The 15,759-nt window shown below is 51.3% G+C and overlaps 1 protein-coding gene across 1 annotated transcript in view; it reads left to right on the forward strand.

Moving 5' to 3' along the window:
• Gpr137b (G protein-coupled receptor 137B) overlaps positions 1 to 15,759 on the forward strand; it is a 33,067-nt gene that overhangs the window by 10,099 nt on the left and 7,209 nt on the right. The window contains exons 2-3 of the mRNA XM_027947996.2: positions 6,454 to 6,503; positions 14,437 to 14,659. Of these exons, the coding sequence (XP_027803797.2) occupies positions 6,454 to 6,503; positions 14,437 to 14,659 (273 nt within the window). The remainder of the gene's footprint in view (positions 1 to 6,453; positions 6,504 to 14,436; positions 14,660 to 15,759) is intronic.

Here is a 15,759-nt window from a genome sequence, read left to right on the forward strand (position 1 = left end):
TGGGCAGCACAGAGTCACCAAGAGAGGTGTTGAGTGTGTCTGTTCCTCACCTTTCGGAGCATTAGGGTTCCTTTCATGGTCAAGAAAGCTCCAGCGATCTCAGACCTATAGTTGCGCATTGAGAACATGGTTTGGGAACGTGTGAGGACAGACAGTCCTAGCAGCCACAGCATAGGGACAGCAAACAGAGGACTTGTCAGGGGCCGGTGTTTGTCTAAGTGCTGTACGTGGTTAATTCTCCTCAGTGTCTCAAAAGCCCATGAAGTGGGTGCTGTTATTCGTCTCCTGTACAGATGAGGTAGGTACTTGAGGCACAGAAAGGTGTGGTGATTATCCCACGCCCACACAGCTGGTTGAGCCAGGATTTGAGCGGATGCAAGGCAGCTCTGCTGGAGGTGGATATACAGCAGTGGCCAGTTGAGACCGTGGCAAACACTGTGGCCTGGTGAAGATGCGTGAGCCCGAGTCCTGTATTTCAACAGAGACACCTTCCAGTCACAGTCCAGGGTGGACCGGCCAGCTGCCGAGGGCTGTGGGTCTCCTGGTTCCTCTGTGAGCAGGGTAGAGCCATGCAGGATGTCCTGCAGGTCGTTTAGTGACACACCTAGTAAAAGACAAGGCTGCTGGGTATAAAGCCACAAAAGCTAGGTGACTACTGTGATGACCTGGGAGAGCACAGAGCCAGGGTGCTTGTGCCATTTCTGTTTTAACAACAAAGCAGCCGGTACAAGTGTGCAGAGCATCATGGTTGGTGAAGCTGAGTGGTGGACACACCAGGGTCAGCAATGATATATTTTTTTGTATATATGAAATATTATAATAAAATGCTTACGGGGCTGAGGCGCATCTCAGGGGTAGAGCACTTGTGTAGGATGTGCCAGGTCCTGGGTTCCATTCTAGTACCAAGAAAAACAAGTCATCGATGTGTGACATTTTCAAAGGAGTTTAAAAACTGTGCAAGAGAAACTGTTTCTTTGGCCTTGAGCTTACTTGGCGCATGCAGGTTCAGACCCCCCTCATTACTGGAGGGCCTCCCCGGGGCCTCGGCCTGCAGGCAGGACCAGGAGCCCCTGGTTCAGGGTGTGAGGCTTGAGGAGGGTGGGGGATTCACAGCGCCCTATGTCTGTCCTTTTCTGCGGTAAGCATTTCAGGAGGTGGGTGGCAGAAGAGGGGCCTCCAAGGAGGTCGCATTGGGGTTTACAAAGCAGAGTGGCCACATTGAGGGCCACTGGCTAGCCTGGCAACACAGTGCTTCGTTTAGTCGCACCGCCTCTGGGGACAGCAGAGGGCTCTTGGGTTGGGTTTCACTGGATGCACAAGGGACACTGTCATACCTACAAAGAATAGGGTGGGACAGATCTGCCAGCAGCAGCTAATGTGATGGTAGTGAGAATGTAGTCATGGGAAACATGGTGGCAGGAGTGCGGAGTGGGTGCGGGTCGGCGTGGAGCAGGCTGTGATGGAGGTCAGGAGGAGGGCTCAGCGGCTGCAGGCCTTTCTGCTTCCGCAGGAACAGACACGTCAGCAGCGGTCCCCTGGGTGCCCTTGTCCTCTGCAAGGGCCGGGTAAAGGGCATAGGGCTACTGCTGGGGCCCAGGGCCACCACAGTGGGGGTGAGGAGGCCAGCGTGTAACCTCACGGGGTCCCCATGCTCCCTCTTCCAGCAGTCACCAGAGAAGCCAGGTCAGGCTGCCGTCACAGGCCTGCTGAGTCCTGTCGGGGTTCTAGGTGGGACTTTAAAAAGCAGAGATCGTGATGCTAAAAGCACAGGGAGCTTGCTGAGGGCAGGCAGTGCTGCGTCTGCAGGGCCCCCATGAGAGCTGCTGCTCACCGTGACCTCCAGCTCTGCTCCCGCCCGTCCTTTGTCCCTATCGCTGCCATAGGCAACCCCTGAGAAGCCTGGTGTGTTCAGGACTTTGCAGATTTCCTGGGACGGGAGGGGAAGGCAGGACCCTCCGCACTCACTGGCCATTCCTATCAAGTCTCCATTAAGCCACTGGGAACCTGCAGTGTGACCTCACCCCCCAGGACCCTCCACCCTCCCCAGGGGGCCCTCGGTGGGCCCTGCCTCTGCCTGCATCGCCCTCCTTGGGTCCCTCTCAGGTCACCCAGGCTTAGGAATGAGGGCCCTGTACCCCTGAGTGACCTCTTGCCTGTCACAGCACACATGTTTGAGGAGTAGCTGTGTCTGGAGTTGACTCACCCCTCCCACTTCCTCCCCTGCGTCAGTGGCCATGAACTTCCCCAGGGCCCTCCTTCGCTCCCCAGAATGGATGGAATATTATCCTGCCTCACCTCCTGCAGATCGTCCCCACCCAGCAGAGAGGCCACTGTGACTGAGGGGGGCCTGCTGGACTTCCTCTCTAGGCCTTTTATTTTTAGCAGCTTCATTGAGATAGAAGTCCTACTGAGAACTGTACTGTATTCATGGAGATGGCTGCCATCACCACAATCAACTTTAGAAATTTTTTCATCATCCCCAAAAGAATCTTGCACCCAATAGTGGTCACTCCCCACCTCTCCGCCCCTGGGCCTAGGCAGCCTCTGATCTTCCGTGTCTCTGGTTTGCTTTTAAACACACACCTGTGTTCACCTTCTCTGTTAGTCATATTGCTGGCCATTTGCTCTGTTCCCCAACCCTGACCCCTCTCCTTCTGTAGTGATGTTAGTTTTCTGCTGAGTCCTCAGCATCTCTTATCTAGGGATCTGCACACTCCTGGCCTGGCTTCAGGCTGCTGCCTCCTGGTGCCACCTACCTGCTCATCCTGTGCATTTCCCTTGGAGACTGACAACATACTAGCTTTTTAAAGGTTCTGAGAATTCCCGGAGGGAAACGAGTGTTTTCCTACTGGTTTCTAAAATTGGTCACGTGACATTGTGTTTAATAATATTTGTTGTTAATTTCCAATTCTGCCGGAATAGTTTGAGAAATTGAGGGTAAATTCTTACAAGTGGAATTATTAGGGCAAAGCATATAAATGTTTGTAAGACTCAGACTGGACGGAATCCTTGGTGACCATCATAGGAAACTCTGTCTTTCACTGAGGTCTAGAAAGGGATGGGGCTGCAGGGGCCAGGACTGAGGGAAGTGAGGAAATGCTTTCTCTGTAAAGGAGTGGGGGAGGGGCAGTGGGGGCAGGCTGGGGACAGGTGGGCCTCACTGCCTGTTTGCAGCTGGGGAAGCCATTCCGTAGGTCCCAGGCAAGAGACACAGCATTGCCCAAGGAGTGGGAATGAGTAGAGACCCCAGAGTAGCCATGGATGAACCCTAATCCACCCAGACCCCTCCTCTGTCCTCCTGTGACCAAGAGCTACATCTGTAGCAGGTGCCAAGGAGCAGAGAAGGGCCGACATGGCATCCCAGGATTGAGCCCATGACCTGCAAGCCGGGTCTCTGCTCTGACCAGCTGAGGCTGGAGCCTCTGGGGTCCTCTGTTGCTGTGGTCTGTGTGTCTGGGTCCTGCCTCTCCAGGAGCGCCTCAAGCCCACCGAAGGCAGGGCTCATCACATCCTCCTCCCTTGTTCCCAGTGGCACTTGGCACAGAGCTGAGTCCCCAGGACAGTGCTCCCAGGCTGTGCCCTGGCTGAGGCTGACACTCCCTTGGAGACCCCATGGGTGACACAGTTGCAGTGCAGCTGTGTCTGGTGTTGGGTAGAGTAGACAGAGTTGAGTCCCCTCACTCCAGTGAGCCTCACCACTGTGGCACACAATCTGAAAAGAAAGTTGTGTATTTCTATGACAAGGCCGAATTTTAAAAAAAGATAGTGTAGCTGCTTCTCCTGGCTTTGATATTTTGAAGAAGCCTCTGTCATTAAAAACAAGATCCTAAGTACTAACAGGAAGGCTTGTTGAATTGTAGGGTTATTGTTCAATTTTGTAACAGAACTTCGGAGTCAGGTATTAATCAGTTCCTTGCTCCTAAGTGAGGCTGTAACTTACTGTGGGCGGCAGGGACGTACCAAAGGTGATGTGCCTGGTCCCCATCCCATGACAGGTGGTCAGGACTCAGGCAGGGACACTGATCTGTGGTGTCATGACCAGAGCCCCTAGGGTCTCAGTGTATTCATGGGTGAACCCCTACTTCTTACCTACTTCCAAAAGGAGTTTAGGATAGTGACAAAGCTTCTGTCAGAAACCACAGCATCCCTCCAGGTAGCTGGCAGGCTCACCTGCTGGGGAGATGGAGACAGGGAGCCACCTGACTGAAACCTGTGGGAACACCTGTATCCACCCCCTCCGTGACTGTTTGCCCTGTAGTCCTCCCTGGTGGCACATTCCTGGCAGTTCAGGGTGACATGTAGTGTGGATGGGGGCTGGCTGCAGCAGTGTATTCTCCGTGCCCCGCTTCTTACCCCACATGTTGACACTACTGCTCTGACTTAGAGTGGGTTGGCTGCCCCGCCATTTTAGAAGGTTTTACATTTGAACTACCACTGGTCAGAATGTTCTAATGATCCACAGCTCCATGGTGTATTACGTCAGGAAGCTCATTCTCTCTAGGTCAGCATTTTCCCAGTAGTCCTGGGCTGGCGATGTCAGAACCACGTGGAGAACTTAGTGAACTTGAGATCCTGGGCCTCTGCCTGGCCCTCAGAACCTGCCCCTGGCCCTCTGGACTGGGATCTCCAAAAGGGGGCCTGGGGCTTGGTTTTTTTAAAAGTTCCCCAGGGGATTCCTCTGTATATGAAATTCTGAGATATGCTGAGAAGGTCATCAGAAGAATGTTTTCTAGAAGGTTCCTAAGGGTGCCTCACATATCAGCCCACAGTCTCTCTGAATCCTCAGGCACCTGAGGTCCACTAAGGGTTTCCTGGGGTTCCCCTCAGATTACCCGTCCAGCAAACCAGCTCCCACTTCCTCCTCAGACAAGGGACAACTGTACTCAACTGTGCCTACTGTGGTTTCAGGGTTGCCTGTGCCTCCCACACACCAGGGCCCAAGCTTCTGCCGGACACTTTTTTTTTTTGGCCTCAGGTGATATGCATCTGTCCCTTAGACAAATACTGCAGGAACTGAGCAGATCCTGAGAGGAGTGCCATGTGCAGAGGGTAGGCGCATGTCACCAGGGGATTCCCAGGAGGGTGATTCAGATTAAGGGGTAGTGGGGCTCCCGGGAACATTGTGGCCTAGGGCTGCAAGAGAAAAGGCCCAGAGGTCAAGGGCAGGTTTAGAAAGTCCATACAGAACAGTTTGCTTAGAAGTAGGGAATGAGTCCTTTTTTTCCCCCAGCTTTATTGAGCTATAATTGACAAAAATCTTGAAATTCAGGGTGTGCAATGTGACGTGTTGACATATATGTTTATAGTGAATGATGCCCACAATCACTCTGATGGAGACTCCGTCGTTGTACATGGTTACTCCCATTTTCTGCGGGGAGAACACTTGAGCTTTACCCTCCTAGCAGATTTCAAGTATGTGACATGGTGCAGTTAACTGTTGCCACCAGGCTGGGTTAGGTCTCTAGGACTTGCTGACATGGAGCTGGAGGACATCACGCTAAGTGAAACTAGCCAGGCACAGACAAGCACTGCCCGTATCACTGCAGTGTAGACTCTAAAAGATGAACTCGTAGAAACTGAGCAGGAGGGTGGCTGGGAGAGGGTAGGGAGATGTTGGTTGGAGGGTCCAGACCCGCTGGAAGATGGGTCCTCTGAGCTGCCGTGCACATCTCTGGAGGGAAATCCTCACCTCTCCACTCTAGATTTCCGCCTTTCCTTCTCTCAGTGTACTCACCACCATTTAAGCACCAGGGGTCGAGGGAGAGCTGGACCAGGAGCTCACATGCTGTCACTCTGCCTGGCCCCCCCAGAAGCCCAGTGAGGTTCATCCATGAATGCAGTGGCAGCCATGCCTGCCTGGAGTGGAAGCCAGTAGGTTCCTGCTTCTGCCTCCCCTTCACCTGCTCCATGGCTCTTCCAGGCGGAATGCCGCACCCACCGTGCCCGCACATCAGCCACTGTGCCTGCATGCCAGCCATTGAGAAGGCTTCTGAAGCACCGGAGAGAGTGTAATCTGCAGTATTCCTCTTAGAGAAAAACACTCCAGTTGAATACTCTGTACTCCCAAGATGTTTTGTTATCTGACACTGCAAACGTGAGGTCTGGGTAGGTGGGCACATTTGAGCAATGCTAATTTGGTGCCAGTGAAAAGGGTGAACTGTTGGTCTCAACCAAGAATGTCAGAGTAAGAGAAGCACTTGGCAGTAGATCAGTGCCACCTTCACTTTGGTTATCCTTTTTAAATCATTCTAACCATTTTTAAATACCTTTACTTCAAACATTTAAAATGACATGCATGACTTGAAAAATCGGTGTATATAAAAGAAATTCTCACAGAAGGTGGCCGTCTGTTTCAGGCAAGGTGTGCAGGCCTGGGTGTGCAGGCAGGTTCCAGGTGGTGGCGGCATTGTGTCAGCGTGGGTACACTACCCTCATTGTTTCCTGTCATTGCAGGTGATCTTCAAAGCCAAGTCTAAGTACTCTCCAGAATTACTCAAATACCGGTAAGTGTCCGGGACGTTTACCTCCATGGCAGAAGGTGAAAGCGCTGGTATGTAAAGCACTTGGCGGCCCTCCGTGAGCCCCTGGAGTGATCCTGTGTGGTGACGTTTGCCTGGGAGATTGTCTCTCTTCCTTGTGAGAGTCAGCCTCTGAGTTAGGACTTTCCGGGTCTCACAGTGGGTGCTCCTTGTTCAGCAAGAGCCTGGTGCCTTGGCCGAGCAGGGAGGTGGTAGACAGGAACCCATCTACCTCCTAGACAGGAGGTAGGCCCGAGGGCCACTGGAGAGGCACAGGGCCTCTGCAGAAGGAAATGGGTTTCCTGTGGGCGCCAGTGCAGGGCCAGGTTCCCTTCCCACCCCATGCACCCCTGGTCAGGTGCCCCTGTGGCAGTGCCTCTTCCCTGCAGTCCCGTTGCTAGCTGCTGATGGTGGGCAGGCTCCATGTTTTCCAGAACCCCTCCTTCCGTTGCCCTGTCATTGTAACTTGCTGCCAGCCTCCTGCTGGGGTTCATCCACATCCAGCAGAGAGATCCGGGTTTGACCCTTCAGTACACAGAGGAGGGAGAGTGGGTGAGAAGTGTTTGTTCTGCTTATAAAGATGTCCTAAGTGACATAAAACTTTGCAGAATCAGAAAAGGCAGCATATGCCCCATGCCTGTAGTGTGGTGCATCTCCATCCTGGGCTGCATGGGAAGAGGTGGCACCACATGCATTTCCTGTGGGCAGGATCGGTAGCTTTCCACGGATTTTCAAAGATCTGCGACTCCCTAAAGCCAAGAGCCAGTAGCTTAAAGAATGGTCAGAGTTGGCTGGAGGGGCAGTGGGAGGGCAGGGCCAAGGAGCATGTTCTGGAAAGGCGAGTCACCGTCCTGGGTCAAGATGAATAATTATTTTGTTACTTTAAAAATAAGTTAAAGTTGTTTATTTAAATGCAATTGGTCCTCCCTATCCTTGGCTCCATGGATTCAATCAACAGTGGATCAAAAATATTCAGAAAAAAAATTGTATTTCATCTGAACACATACAGACTTTCCCCCTTATCAACAATCTAATGGTTGTCTATATAGTGTTTATAGTGCATTAGGTGTTAAAAGTCCTCCAGAGATGACTTAAACTGTGTGGCAGAAGTGCAGGTTCTGTGCAGATACCATGCCACTGCTATAGAAGGACTTGAGCAGCTATGGACTTTGGTAATCTTGAGGTCCTGAGACCAGTTCCTGTGGATATGTATGTAATCTGAATTATGTTGAGAGTTTAATGTAGTGTCTCTCAGTTTACGTGCAAGGAAGTGACTTGAGAACGATCCTCTGAAGTTCAGCAAGTGGCTGGGGCCAGCCGGGCGGGTCCTGGGGCTGTGGGAGCTGCCTTGTCTTGTTTCTCTCCTGCTCTCCTGAGCTCTCTGCACTGCTTTTTAGATAGTTTAGTTTTCATTTCCACCAGACTGTTCAACCGGAACTTTAGAGCTCACTGGGAAATGACCGTTGCTCCAGAAGAGGCTGAGCATCCCTAATCTGAAAACCCCAAGCCCCACAAAATGCCCTCAAAATGAATTTTGAGCATCATGATGCCACAAGTGGAAAAATCCACACTTGATCTCAAGAGAGGGGTCACAGTGAAAATGTTGGCACGCTAAAAATGCTATGTGACATTAACTTCAAGCTCTGTATATAGCATATATGGATTTTTGTTTGTGTAGACTTAGGCTCCGACCCCAAGATATCTCATTATACATATGCAAATATTTGAAAATCTAGATGTGTGTAAAACCTGAGAACATCTGTCTCTTGCATTTCGGACAAGGAATATTCAACCTGTAGCGAGTCCAAGGAGATGGTTCTCCCGCTTCTGGTGACAAATACAGATCATCTGGGAGGCCTAGAACAAGGAATGAGTGAAATCGGGTGGAGAAGAATATATTCTGCCTGGATCAGGGAGCTGATCCATCCTGGAAATGACTGGTTGAGGCTGGGTAATTAGGCATCTCTCAGAAGCGGAATAGGAAAAAACTGGTTAGAGAGGAAATGGCTAGAAAAGCTTTTGGCCTGGAGCACTAGGGCTGGGGTCCTGGGGTGGAGTATCTGCAGCTGTTCTTACTGGGAGGGGGACTCGCAGAGATGGAGGGAAAGATGGGAGGTGGGGGACTGTGGTGGGACCCAGATGTTAACAGTGAATGTTTGGGCCAGAGAAGGTGGAGGTTTTCTTGAAGCAGCAGGGAGAGGTTCAATGGGCGAAGCCTGTTAACTCAGACCTAATAATTGAGTTGCCAAGTATAATACGGTCCTAGGAGTTATTCACATTGGGGCGCAGTCTTTGTATCATCTGTTTAACTTCCCATTTCTCTTAAACTAGATGCCACTACAGACGTTTTAAGCCACTATTTGTCCCTGAGATGCTTTGGTCTGTGGCTTCTCAACAGGCTGGCTTCCCTAATTCAGTCATGACTCATCTGAGATGAAACACGAGCCATTAGTCTAGAACTAGTTCAGGCTTCCCATCCCAAGCTGCTCCGGCAGCAGTTCTGTTTTTGAAGATAATTTATATCAACCCAGCCAAGAACCACTTTACTTCCTAGCCAAAAGCCCCCTTCTCCTAACACATGAGATGGCTCAGAGTTTTGCTGGGGTTGATGCCAATTTGATTCAGTTCTCCTCTTTCCCAGTCTCTCTCTTAATCTCTTTGGCTCAGAAAATGCAGTGCAGGGCATGGGAGCGTTCAAGAGTACTTTGATTTTTAAGGATTTTCAAGTGTTTTCTTTCCTCTTCTGATTTTGAATAAGTACAAAATGTAAGGAGCCCAGCTTTGCATTTCCCTTAAGAAGTCTATGATATTAGGAGAGGAATTCAAACATCTGCAACCCATTGATTTTTTTTTTTTTTGGTCCCCCCCCCCCCCCCCCCGCCCTGGTAGAGGCAATGTCTGAGTTGGCAGTGCGCATGTCTGCCTCTCCGGGGCCATGGGTGGAGTGTCCTGAGCAGTGGCCACACACACCTCTCGCGGCTCACCAGCCACGCTGACCCTCCTGGTCTCAGAATGATCCTCCCAGATGTTGGCTCATATGATTCTCTTTTCCTTTCATATTTTCTCTCATTTTGCTAGGGTGGGCTGTTTTTGGATTTCAGACTGTTTGCATAGACTTCACTGGCTGAGCATCCCTAATCCCAAAGTCAGAATTCCGAAATGCTCTAAAATCTGAAAACATTTTGAGGTATTGTTCAGTGCTCACAAAGTTTCCGATTTCAGAGTTGGGGGTGTGACTCGGTGGCAGAGTGTTTGCCTAGCATTTGCGGGGCCCTGGGTTGAATCCCCAGCACTGCAGAGAAAAAAAAAGTTTCTGATTTCAGAGCCTTTGGGGTTTCAGATTTTTGGGTTAGAAATGCTCAAATAGTATAGTCATGTGAAAAGAAAGAAAACACACCTACCAAGCCCCTCCCCTCAACGTAAGCCTCCCCACTCTACAGCGATGCCCTGGGTAGCCTGTCGCAGGTCCTGGTCTTCACATGCAGTTCCCAGGACAGAACTGTTCTCATACTTCAGTTCTGCGTTCTAACTTTTTAACTTACATAAGATCATACATATTTTTTTTCCCAAATTCTTTCTAATCTCCCAACACAGCCTCTTTCTTTAAGTTGATAGCAGACTTCTGTGTAGCAGGCTGCAAAGCCTCCAGAGGCTCAGGGCTAGGATTTGATAGAAATCACGAGGAGGAAGGCTGCAAGCAGAATGGTCAGCTGGCTTGAGGATGGCGGGTGGGGACACCCAGCCAGGTTGGGAGCTTGTTTGGCATCCATAGACGACCTGCCTTGGTGACTGGGTTAGGGTTGTTGAGGACCGAGGTGAGTTCTGGCCAGAGCTAGGAGGCAGCGTGGCAGCTGCGAGGCTGGCAAAGGAGGCACAGATTGGAGAAGTGGGTGAAGAATCTGTGGACCTTGACCGTGGCTTGTACAGAGGAGTGGGAATTGGAGATGACTTTCACAGTTCACAGCTCTGTGAAAAATCATGTTGCTTCTTACAAAGGAGAAAACTCAGAGCGTGGTTGGGAAATCAGAAGCTGAGTCTAGGACACGCTGGCATGAGGGACAGGGCCTCCTAATGGCAGGCCATTGGGGCCTGAGTCTGCTTGGGGCAGAGGCAGAGCCTGAGATGAGATTTTTGAACTTGGTCATAGAAAAGTTGTGGTGGAAGTTGGAGAGCGCACCCAGGACGCCATCCTTAAGACAAGGAATGGGTGGGGTGCAGGGCTGCAGGAGATGGAGGGGAACCCAGGAAGGCTGAGCAGTCCTCTGAATCCAGTGACCAGATGGCGGAGCTATTTACATGCTTGTGTCATATTTACATGCGAGTGCCGGGGAGTGCTGGTGATAGCAGGAGGAGGCAAAGACTAGAGGCTGTCAATCTAACAAGGCAGACTGGGGTTGGTTGTGGAGGCCCTGAGTTTTGAACAAGGAGAGAAAGCAGAGAAAGGAGGCTCTGGTCCCGTTAAGTCCTCCAAGAAGCAAATCATCTCTGCAGAGAAGAGGAGACTGTAGCCCAGAGTGGCCCAGAGACTCGTGTCATGTCACAGCTTCAGCTCAGGTGATGTCCTACTCCATCTGCCTACCACATCACTTTCTCTCCTTGTGCACAGGCAGAGGGACAGGCAGGGGAGGAAGGAGTGGAGTGAAGGCTTGGTGGCTTGGTGTGGAAACACAGATGGGAAAGGGAACACTGGGAGTAGCCGTGCCAGTAGTGGGTGCCTCACGCAGTGGTACCCAGCAATGCCGGGTGGCGCACCATGCCTGTTCTCCTTGCCCTCTACCCTGGAGGTGTGTTCCCAGGGCACATTGCTTTTTCAATAAAAGGGAGATAAGAATTTACATCTGTAATTTAATCATATGAAACCACAACTCTGAGGAGTCACGTGGAAAGGTCCACGGTCAGTCTGTGCTGTCTCCTGGGCTATGGCTGCCACTGGATGCCCTGTGTTTGGGACCCCCCTTGCTGTGACGAGGGTTCTCAACATCTGCAGTGTGTGTTCTTCACAAAAGCACAGCAGAGCTCTGTGAAGCATGGAAAATGGCTTCCAGGAACCAGAATGCAGATTGGTGACTCCAAGTGGCCCTGAGGTCTCTATCCCTAGAATACATAATAGAGAACAGACAAAAATCTGTAACAAGTTCCCCTGAGCCTGGCACTGTCCAGCACCCCATTGGCATCCTTTTAGAGATGGTCTTGGGCACCTGTCTTGCTCCAGAGAGGAGGGAGGGGCCTGGCCTGAGGTTGCACGTGTGTTGCCTCATTTCCTGACTCTGACCCAGGACACACCACAGATTTCAGGAAGGGGACAGTGTCCCTGTGGTGAGAGGATCCTGGTGGAGACCTAAGAATGGGAAGCAGAGCCTTGTGGGCCGGGGTGGGCAGGAGCCAGGAGCACTCACATGCAGTGGCCCAGCCAGTTGGGGCTGGGCACTTCAGAGGGTCCTGGTCCTTCGGGTGCCACAGTCTCGTTGGGGAGGTGCTGCGTGCTGAGGGAACTGCAGGCTGTGGCAGAGGAAAGAGTAAGTGGATTTGAAGGACCTGATCAGAGACCATGATCTGGAAAGGTACCTGTCCTTGGCACATCGCTAATGTTTCCTTTTCCAAAGACATTTGTTCCTGCTTGAAAAGCCTCCAGTGCATGGTGGCCCACAGTGGAGTCACTGAGACTTCACAAGACCCCAGGCACAGCACCAGGGGGCTCTGTTCACAGGGGAGCCCTGCTGGGGCTGGCAGCTCTCGCCATGCCTGAGTCCAGGTCCCTGAGTGCCGACTGTGCTGCTTTCCTTGGCCAGGGGCCAGCACTTCCATCAGAGCTCCCCGGAGTGGAACTGCTTCTCTGGGTCTCACTCGGGCTCTGCGCCATGCCACACATGGCTTCCTCAAGACTCCAGCAGTCACCTCAATTGCTCCTCTGCTGCTCATCCTTGCATGTCCCCTGTGCTGCTGTCCACACTGCTTTGCTCTGCCATCCCCAATGGCCTGCCTGTGCCTCTCAGCCCACGGGTCTGCACACCTTGTCCCTGCCTGTGGGGCACTTGGTCTGTGCCGTGGCACCTTCCCCAGCACCTGAGCGCAGGCCTGAAGAGGTGCTTACAGTCCTTTCTCCCCTCCTGGGCAGATGTCATTCCTCCCATCAGGTCCTCCCTCAGCAAGAGACCCTACAGCAGCTGTGGCGTTTCCAGGAGACAGGAGGGCAGACCATGTTCAGATGCCCAGCATAAGGCGTTTTGTATGAGTCCTTCTCTTTCCCTCTGGAAATGCATGCAGGGAGTCCCTGTCCCTATTGTGTGCACACCGGGGTGGAGAACAGCCTGAGGCTGGGTGTCACTGAACTTGCTGCCTAGGTAGGGGCAGGCACGGGGGTCATCATCTCCCCTTTTGTTAGGAGCTTTGCGAGTCTGTGAGGCTCCAGCACAGGGAAGCAGATGTCTGAAATCATGGGTGTGTGCAAGTGTGTGGGGGAGTTGGCACAGCTCTGGGTGACCTCTGCCAGGCTGAGGGCTGTGGCCTGCGGGAGCCAGGCAGGCTCAGCACTTTGGTAGAGCCCAGGGTCTGAGTTTCGTGAGAGACTTTACTGGTAGGGAGTAAGTATTCCAAGACATAAAGTCCCTTTCACCTTGGTCCAAGTGTCTTATTTCACACTTTAGCTGCACGCAAGATGCAAGCCTGTGGCTAGGCACTGGCCTCAGCCTCTCTCTCCTCTCTCTGTACCAGTCTCCATCTATCTTCTCCCTCTCCCCGTCTCTGTCCCCCACCCTGCCCTGTCATCAGTAATATCTGGAGCTGGGCCTAGAAACCAGGTTTCCCTCGTCCTGATCTGTGATAGCTTTTGAAGATGCCATCAATCCCTGTGTAGCTTCAAAAATCTTTTGATCAAGAGCTCTGTGTCCTCTGACTTGACTCATGGACATCCTCAAACCATTCCATTTCTGAGTTCGAGAGGCCAGTCCTCATCTGCACACCTCCTGGGTGGGGTGTGGATAAGCCTGACTGCACACAGGTCTTAGGCAAGGCGTGTTCTAAACTGAGTTTGAAAAACTGAGTTGTATCTGTCTAGCTATGGCACATTTTCAGTCACATGAATGGACTCCCTTGATGGCTTTTGGACTCCATTAATGACTTTTGGGGGGACAAACTGCATTGTACAAATAACTGTATCACACAAACAGCTGTACGTGAGTGTCTGTGGGGACTGCTTCTGGGACCTGAAGCCAAGTGCATGGACACTTGTCTCTTATGACCTACACACGTCCTTCCATGCAGTTTAAGTCATCTCTGGATTACTTAAGGTACCTAGACTATGTAAATGCTTTGTGTAGATGTCACACTGTGTGATCACAAGAGAAGGATTCTGTACGTGTTCAGTAGAGACAAAAATTACCTGGGTCTTTGGTTGAGTCTGAGATGTGCACCCCGTGGCTAAGGAGGGCTGGCTTCCCTTCATCCTTACCACCAACCTGTGAAGTAGGGATCATATGGTCTTATTTTCAGGTGAGGAAACTAAAGCTCAAAGAAGTTACAGTTTGCCTAATTTGCCTACAATTTGGTCTAACCATGCAGAATGGCCAGTGCTCACATTGGATCCCTGCCTCTGTGCCCGAGCTTTTGACTCTTAACATGTCTCCATCCTTGTATATGGGAGTGTTCTGGGGCCATTCACATGAGCCAGTCCATACCTGAGAGCGCTCTCCTAGAGAGAGCTCTCCTTGTGACCTCCTGGAGATGGGGAATATCATGAAGGACCCTTAGGGGCAGAATTTGTGGTTAGTCTGTCATTTGTATCTGGAAATGTCTGTGGCCAAGGGTCCAAGCTCTTTGATGTTATCTTTGGTGCATTAACTAAAACACATGATGACTTCCCTCTGACATGTACCCAGCATGCAGGAACCGATGCCTTCAGTTTCCCTCTTGTTCTTTCCAGGTTGCCCCTCTACCTGGCCTCGCTTTTCATTAGTCTCATTTTCCTGTTGGTGAATTTAACCTGCGCTGTGCTGGTGAAAACAGGCAACTGGGAGAGGAAGGTCATCGTCTCTGTGCGAGTGGCCATCAATGACACGCTCTTCGTGCTGTGTGCCGTGTCTCTCTCCATCTGTCTCTACAAAATCTCTAAGATGTCCTTAGCCAACATTTACCTGGAGTCGAAGGTAGGGTGGGAATGTGGTCAAGAATTTCCTCTCATAAAATCTGTTCTAAAAGTAGTTTCCTGGTTTGCAAACAGGACACAACACAAATCCTTTATCACGCCTGTCCTCTTGCAAATGATTAACCACACAGTGGTCGCCAGACAGGGGAGTGGGAGTTCACTGAACCTTGTAGGCAGGAAATGCTCCATGCCAGATGGCTCGGTGTGTTGGTGTGCACAGTCTGATTTGTAGATACAGAGTTTAACCCAACACTTTAAAGGCGGGTAGGATGGGCTGTACCAACAGCACTAATAGCAAACAGTCATGTGCACGAGCGGATGTAACCCTCACAGCTCTGTGGGAGGAGACAAGATCTCATCCCCACTTTATGGGTCAGAAAACTGAGGCATGGAGAACTCAAATAGCTGGCTGTTGGCCACATGGCTATCAGGTGCATAGCTGAGATCCACACTGTGGTGTCGTGCTGCTGTTGCACTGCCAGGGACCCTCAGATCCATTCGGATTCTAGGCAGCCCTCAAGCAGCCTGTCCTTAGCAGTAGGGATGCCTCCTGGAATTAAGAACATTCCTCTCCTGATGAATATTCAGAAACAACTAGACATGAGCAGGAGGGATGCTCCTGGACTATTCTTTTCTCCCATTGGTGTGCCTCATAGCCTAGTCCCCAACTAGAATGAAGGGCAAATATGCTCTGGTACTAAAGTGCTTGTGGTCAGCTAGGTTCCCCAGATTTCCTTCATAAACAGACTCTGAACCTCAGCCCAGAAGCTTGGTGAGCATGGGGGCCGGGAGTACTGCTGGGCCCCAGCCCCTCGCCTTTCCACTCACCAAATGGTTGAGTGACAACTGTAGCTCCTGTGCTGCTGAGGCGCAGGGCCTGGGAGTCCCATGGCATACTTGTGTCCATCTTTCTTGGGGCCCATTTGCCAGAATGTCCGATATGAAGGGGCAGTTTGTCTCCCACTATGTCTTCAGAAGGGATCAGATTAAAAATCTGTGCATCTAACTTCAAATATATGAAGCCCTCATCAGGATGCTCATTTAGCTGACCTCTTGCAAATCTTGCAAGTTAGTGTGACGAAGTAGTTCTTGGATTTATAA

The sequence above is a fragment of the Marmota flaviventris genome, chromosome 12, assembly GCF_047511675.1.
Source record: "Marmota flaviventris isolate mMarFla1 chromosome 12, mMarFla1.hap1, whole genome shotgun sequence".
Taxonomy (NCBI): Eukaryota; Metazoa; Chordata; class Mammalia; order Rodentia; family Sciuridae; genus Marmota; species Marmota flaviventris.